Source organism: Olea europaea, chromosome 12, assembly GCF_002742605.1.
Source record: "Olea europaea var. sylvestris chromosome 12, O_europaea_v1, whole genome shotgun sequence".
In the NCBI taxonomy this organism is placed as follows: domain Eukaryota; kingdom Viridiplantae; phylum Streptophyta; class Magnoliopsida; order Lamiales; family Oleaceae; genus Olea; species Olea europaea.
In genome coordinates, this window is record NC_036248.1 from 30,254,607 (window position 1) to 30,262,463 (window position 7,857).

Consider the following 7,857-nt stretch of genomic DNA (forward strand, 5'->3'; position numbering starts at 1 on the left):
AACACTAAATTCAAGAAGACCTGGTCCTTCCCATGAAAAGATCAAGAACAAGAGGCAACATGATCCCATCCCCCTACATGAGGTTCCCCGGGATAAGCTTAGTCATCACCTCTCACTCAGTTGAACACTTCTAAGACAACACATTTTGATGGAGGTTAAGGATATGAAAGAATTAAAGTGGCTTTCAAGGATGAAGTCACCCCCTGACACAAGAGATAGGAGCAAGTATTGCAAATTTCACCGGGATCATGGGCATACTACAGAGGATTGTCGTGCTTTACAGCGAGAAATTGAAGCGCTTATCAAAAGAGGATTTTTAAAGAACTACATTGGTCATGATAAACAACCAAGGAGTGACCGTAACAATCAGAAAGAGCCCGGGGTCAGAAGCAGTGCTCAACCCACTGTCGGAACCATTAATATTATCATTGGGGGCATAGCATCTGGCGGAGACACAAGTAGTGGGCAAAAGCAGTATGCCCGCCAACATGCTCATACCCCAAGAGAATCCCGTAATGAAGTCAAAGACATCACTTTTGGAGCAAGAGATTTGGAAGGAATATCATATCCTCATGATGATGACTTGGTCGTCTCTGCAGTTGTGGCTAACTTCGAAGTAAGGAGGATTCTGGTTGATAATGGGAGTGCAGCGAACATACTGTCGCAGGAGGCTTTCACCAAAATGGGAATCTCTCCCAAACAGCTCAAAGCAGTAAAACCTCCCCTACAGGGATTTGGTGGTGGAGTCATTATCCCTGAAGGCATCGTCGAGCTCCCGCTTACATTAGGAACTGGTAGTACACAAGTGACAGAGATCACACCATTCCAAGTGGTTAATACACCAATGGCCTACAACATCATTTTGGGAAGATCCCTACTGAACAAGACCCAGGCTATTGTGTCAACTTTCCACCTCGCCATGACGTTCCCCACAGGTCATGACATCGGAGTAGTTCGAGGAGACCAAACAGCGGTTAGACAGTGCTATGTTACTAGCATCCGAGGAATGAGTGCTGACATCCTGCAACTCGCAAACCTCGAGCTCGAGCTCGAGCCAAGGGATAGATTGGCCCCTGTTGAGGAATTGGAAGTGATCGAGCTCGAGCACGAAAAAGCCGTCACTATTGGTCGAGATCTCAAGGCCAACCTCCGGGAGGAACTCATTAATTGTCTATCCTGTAACATTGATGTTTTTGCATGGAAGGTGGAGGATATGCCGGGGACAGACCCAGAAGTAGCTGTCCATAAACTTAATATCAGCCCAGGGGCCAAACCTGTTAAGCAAAGGAAGAGACAATTTACGCCGGAGAGACGTGTGGTCATTTAGGAAAAAGTAGGCAAATTGTTGGGAGCGGGGTTCATAAGGGAAGTCCAATACCCCGATTGGCTTGCTAATGTTGTTCTAGTGAAAAAGGTCAGTGGTAAATGGAGAGTCTGCATTGACTTCACAGATCTTAATAAGGCGTGCCCAAAGGATAGCTACCCGCTACCAAGGATTGATAATCTTGTGGATAGCACATTCGAACATAAGCTGTACAACTTCTTAGATGCATTCTCAGGGTATCATCAAATTCTCATGGCCAAAAAAGACCAAGAGAAGACTTCATTCATGGCTGATTCAGCCATATATTGCTATAGGGTGATGCCATTTGGATTGAAAAATACTGGGGCAACATATCAGAGGCTCATCAACAAAGTCTTTGCCGATCTGATAGAGAAGAACATCGAGGCCTATGTGGACAATATGGTTGTAAAGAGTCAAAGGGTGGAAGAACACATATCACCTAGAGGAGGTGTTCGTCACCCTACGAAAATATAAGATGAAGCTCAACCTGGAGAAGTGTGTATTCGACGTAGCTTCAGGAAAGTTTCTGGATTGAGGCCAACCCCGACAAGATTCAGGCTCTGGCAGCAATGGAATCACCAAAGACCAAGAAAGAGGTTCAAAAGTTGACAGGCAGGGTAGCTGCCTTAAATAAGTTCATGTCCCGAGCAGCAGATAGGTGCTTCCCCTTCTTCAAAGCCCTCAGGGGGAATCACTGCTTTAAATGGAATGAGGAGTGCGAGAATGCTTTTCAAGAGCTCAAGCAGGCATTGGAATCTCCTCCTATCCTCACCAAACCCGAGCCCGGGGATACTTTGTATCAATACTTAGCCGTATCTCAGAATGCAGTGAGTGGTGTCTTGGTGAAAGAGGTTAACAGGGCCCAATAACCCATTTATTACGTAAGTAAAGTTCTACTTGATGCAGAAACAAGATACACTTTGGCAGAACAGCTTGCCCTTGCACTGATAGTGGCAGCACGAAAATTTCGGCAATATTTTCAGTTGCATCCTATTGTAGTGCTCACCAATCATCCTCTAAAACACATTCTTTAGAAACCAGACGTCTCAGGAAGATTACTGAGGTGGGCAATTGAACTCGGAGAATTTGACATAGAGTTCAAGCCCCGTCCATCTATCAAAGCTCAAGCCTTAGCTGACTTCATTACAAAACTCACCCCAAGGCCTCGGGGGCCAGATGATAGCTCGAGCTCGACCATATGTGTGTGGCAAATTTTCATAGATGGAGCATCAAACTCCTCAGGCTCGGGTGCAGGAGTCATAATCATAAGCCTGGACATGCTCATAAACATTCAGTGTGCACTCAGGTTTGAATTTGAGGCGACCGATAATGAGGCAGAGTATGAGGCCGTCATCATAGCCATGGAACTCGCCATAAATCTTGAGCTTGAAAATATCAAAATTTACAGTAATTCCCAATTGGTGGTTGGACAAATCGAAGGGACGTTCGATAGGAAGGACGAGAAGATGAGCTTATACTGCTTGAAAGTGCATGATCTCCAGAGAAAGTTCAAGAGTTGTGAAATTGTGAAAATTTCTCGAGCTGAGAATTGTAAGGCCGATGCCTTATCAAGATTAGTGTTCATGGGAATAGATGGGCTTGACAGGATAGTTCACATCAAAATTGTAAAAGAGCCAAGCATCAATCAAACTATAGGCGTTATGGATATTGATAATGAGCCGTCGTGGATGGACCCAATAGTGGCTTCATAAAACAGTCTTCCAGAAGATCCTCAAGCAGCGAGAAGCATCTGGTCTAAAGCTCCGAGGTATTGCATGATTGAAGGAGTTGTATTTCGCAGGAGCCTTACACTTCCATCCCTTAGATGCCTTAGGCCTTCCGAATCATTCCAGGCCTTAGATGAAGTTCATGAAGGAGTATGTGGGAACTATCAAGGAGCTCGGGCATTAGCCTTCAAGCTCATAAGGTATGGATATTATTGGCCAACCATGAAGAAAGATGCCCAGGAATATGTCAAGAAGTGTGACAAGTGCCAAAGATTCGGCAATGTCATCCACCTTTCCGTAGAGGACCTCACTAACATTAGTTGCACAGCCCCATTTGAGCAGTGGAGAATTGACATCCTTGGTCCCTTTCCAATAAGTAGGGGACAATTGAAGTTTGTGGCTATGGCTGTAGAGTATTTCAATAAGTGGGTGGAGGTCGAGCCTTTAGCAACAATTTCAGAACCGAAGTTAAGAAGTTTCATTTGGAGATCTATCATATACAGGTTCGAAATACCGAAAGTCCTCATAACTGATAATGACAGGCAATTCGACAATGCACAATTTAAAAACTTTTGTTCCAACCTAGGGGTTGATCACCGTTTGACGTCGATTTCCCATCCTCAAAGTAATGGTCTCGTCGAAGCGACCAATCGGATTATATTGCAAGACCTCCGTACAAGGATCGGGAATGCAAGAGGTTCCTGGTCTGACGAGTTACCTTCCATACTTTGGACGTATAGAACATCCCACAGAACTGCTACAGGGGAAACCCCCTTCATGTTAGCTTTTGGTATTGAGGCCACCATCCCTGTTGAAGTCAGGTTGCCCAGCCAAAGGAGGCTCAAGCCCGAAGATGCAGGGTGCACTACTGAACACCTCGACCTCTTGGAAGAAGTTCGTGATCAGGCAATTTTAAGAATGGTCTCCTACCAAGATAAAATAGCAAAGTACTTCAATAAAAAAGTGAGGACGTGGAGATTCAAAGCCGGAGACCTTGTGTTAAGAAGGGTCGAAGCAGCAGGTTATGCCCCGGGCAAGCTAGGACCAGTTTGGGAAGGGCCCTTTGAAGTCATACGATAACTCCAAGGAAGCGCATATAGTTTAAAGGATACATCAGGAAGACCACTTCCAAGACTATGGAACGCCGAGAATTTAAAGATATATTACAAGTAACTTGGTCTTCCAGTTATCAGTAGTCAGGTCTGCGCGTCAAGGTTCACGTTTTCAATTCTCAGGCCCGTGTGCTAAGTTTTATTTTTCGGTAGTCAGGCCTGCGTGCCAAGGTTCACGTTTTTAGTTGTCAGGCCTGCGTGCCAAGTCTATTTTTAAAGTATAATAAGAATTAAGCTATTCGTCAAAATATGATCTAGCTACAAAAAGCCTTGTCCCGCGCAAGCAACTCAAGCCTTGCCCCGTGCAAGCAATCAAAAATCCCTACCCCACGCAAGCAATCAAAAAGCCTTGCCCTGAGCAAACAATTAAAAAGCCTTGCCCTGAGCAAGCACGTCAAGTAACATTCCCGATCACACAGTGCCCGATCAATGGCGTGAGAGATCTTATAAAAAGGCCATTAATATCCTCGGGAATCACACTATAGGTCGATACAATTACGTTGTCATGGAGTCCTCGAGATAAACATGCAAAATATGCTCAACTCATAATGACAAAAAATAATTTTACAAATTGAATCCTCGAGATAAACATGCATAATATGCTCGAGCTCAACTCATAATGGCAAAAAATGATTTTACAAATTGAGTCCTCGAGACAATTTGTGTACATGCTCGAGCTCAACACATAATGTTCAAAAATGATTTTACAAATTGGGTCCTCAGGATACTATGTACATGCTCGAGCTCAACGCATAGTATTCAAAAATGATTTTACAAATTGAGTCCTCGGGATACTTGTGTACATGCTCGAGCTCAACACATAATTTCAAAAATGATTTTATAAAATTCAGTCCTCAAGAGTATTATTTATCGAGCATGACAAAAATAAATCTTTGTTGTCGGTGAATAAGTACGTCAAGGCTAGAACTTCACCTAGGTGTCGAGATATTAATATATCTTAGGCGTCGAGCTTTTTAATACATCTTAGGCGTCAAGTTATTTAATTTGTCTAGGCGTCGTGATATTAATACATCTTAGGCGTCGAGCTGTTTAATACATCTTAGGCGTTGAGTTATATAATTAGTCTAGGCGTCAAGCTATGGATTCTCTTAAAGTCGGGTTAGGTCACATCACTTAGTATAGTTCTCAAATGAACTTAAAGCTCGAGGCTCGAGCAAACATAAACATAGCAAGAAACGCAAGTCAAGCTCGGGAAGAACACATTGTTTCAAAAACTGATTAATCAAGTACAAGAGTTGAGTATCCAAAAATAGAAGAAAAACATAAACTAATCTAGGTCCTCGGCTCTTTCTCCCGAGGCCGTGTTTCCTTGCTCTTCCACCACGTCCTCGCTGTCAATATCGACCTCCTAGTCCTCGACGGTTTCCTCGGACTCTGAAAGCTCGAGGTCATCAGCAACCTCAGGGATGCTCTTTAAATCCTCAGGCTTTGCATCGGGCTTCAACCTCAAAAATGCCCGAGCCTCTTTCAAAGCGTGGAAGTACGAGCCCATGACGTACTCTCCCTTCAGCCCGCTGAACTCCTCGGACGTTTTAAAATCTTTGATCGCAATGCCTCGAGCTTCAGTTAGGCGAGTTTCAAAATCCTCTTCAAACGCTCGATCTCGAGCTTTAAATCCTCGGCCTCGCCTTTAGCCGCTCCAGCCTCTTCCCGAGCTCTCTAAAGGTTGTTCTTCGCGTCATCGAGCTCCCTTTGGAGAAGAAAAAATTTTCGATTTACGTGTAATAATGTTTTATGGAAGATTGTGTGACTGAAAATAGAAGAGAAAAAAAGGGAATGTAATGGAATTGAATTTAATGGGGGGCTAAATTTGACATCAAATTAAAGAGCTCGTATTTAACAACTAAACGTGTCACTAATGGCATTACAACTTATTTTAGGAGATAATNTCGCCTTTAGCCGCTCCAGCCTCTTCCCGAGCTCTCTAAAGGTTGTTCTTCGCGTCATCGAGCTCCCTTTGGAGAAGAAAAAAATTTCGATTTACGTGTAATAATGTTTATGGAAGATTGTGTGACTGAAAATAGAAGAGAAAAAAAGGGAATGTAATGGAATTGAATTTAATGGCGGGTTAAATTTGACATCAAATTAAAGAGCTCGTATTTAACAACTAAACGTGTCACTAATGGCATTACAACTTATTTTAGGAGATAATAAACTCAGAAGAATGAAAAGAAAAATATAAAAAGACACAAAAAATATATTTATTGCAATACCTTTTGAATGGAAATTACAACTAGTTAATAAAATGTGGATATGAAAAGACAATTAAGGTACCGAATGACTACTTAATTTACAAATTGTGCCATTGATTTGAAAGAACCCAAAGAAATCCGCCAAATTAGAGACCGCTTAGGTCACCGCCGGTGTGACATCATCAAAGCTCCAGAGATCCAATGCACCGCCTCCAAGGACTGTTTCCTGCGCTGGATTTGACCCCGCTGCCGCCGCCACGGACTGACTATCGAGATACGGAATCTGATAGAACTTCATGTAGTTCTCGTAAGCCATCAACTCCTCCGACAGCTTTTGCACTTCATTCTCCTTCGCCGCTTCCTCCTCGTCCTCCGCCGCCGACGCCGCCGCATCCAGAACTGTTGTTCCTTTGTCAACAATACCATTCTCACTCACCGCCTCCTCCACTTTAAACAAACCCTCTCTTTCCTGATCAAAACAACATGCATTTTCCAAACCCCAACCGGACGCTGACCCGTATACTTCCTCGATCGGGTACGTTTTAAACGAACCGTGATTATTATTATATGTCAGATTGTGTTTGTGATTGTAATTGTATGGATTGTACGCATCGTCTTCGTTTGGAAAATTGACTTTAGCTTTTTTCCCTCTGATTATGCGGGCTTCTCTATCGTACGCCCGGGCTGCTTCTTCAGCTGTGTTGAATGTACCAAGCCAAACCCGAACACCTTTTCTCGGGTCCCGGATCTCGGCTGCCCATTTGCCCCATGGCCTCTGCCGTATTCCCCTGTACAGGTTCTTCCGCTGCCGCTTTGCATTTCCACCGATTTCCGCTTGCTTATCACCTGTTTGTATAAATTCCTCAATCGGATTCTAGATATTAGTCTAGGAAAAAAGAAGCTAAATCTAGTTAAATATTTACCTGTACAAGATTGGAATCTTTTGAGATGCTTAGAACCATTTTGGCTGGAGGAGCTAGAATTGTTGGGTTTGGCAAAATGAGAATTTGGCCAGAAGTCGGCGGATGTGGGCCATAGGTCGGCAGCGGAGAGTTGCCTGCTGCCCTTGCTGCGACGAGGGATGAATTCGGCGAGGATTGCACCACCACACATTCTCGTTATTGATAATACTTTGTGATTAAGATTAACAAAATAAAAGAGAATCAGAGATGAAGAGCACTTAAGATTATAGAAGAGCTTGAAATTTGATTTCGGACAATGATTTTTGACGAGAGAGTCGATAGCAGAGTTGCCATATATATAAGCAAGGGGACGAGAGGTCGGTGAGAGTGATTGCAAAGTTTCCTTGTAGATAATCATTCTTTTTCATTTTTTTTTAATACTTATTTTTAATTATACATTTTTATAATAAAATATTATTCATTTAAATTCTTTTTCTACTTATTAACCACAAATTCTAAAAAAATTTACACAAAAATGACTGTCAAACATGGTTTGAG

General features: G+C 43.0%; 1 protein-coding gene across 1 annotated transcript; it reads right to left on the reverse strand.

The window, feature by feature from the left end:
* Nucleotides 1-6,384: 6,384 nt before the first annotated feature.
* On the reverse strand, nt 6,385-7,624 carry LOC111406366 (ethylene-responsive transcription factor ERF071-like). The gene is made up of 2 exons (XM_023035797.1): nt 7,321-7,624; nt 6,385-7,243 (listed from the first exon to the last, which is right to left on the reverse strand). The coding sequence occupies exons 1-2, from the start codon at nt 7,508-7,510 to the stop codon at nt 6,555-6,557; spliced, it is 879 nt and encodes a 292-aa protein (XP_022891565.1). The 5' UTR covers nt 7,511-7,624; the 3' UTR covers nt 6,385-6,554.
* Nucleotides 7,625-7,857: the final 233 nt, after the last annotated feature.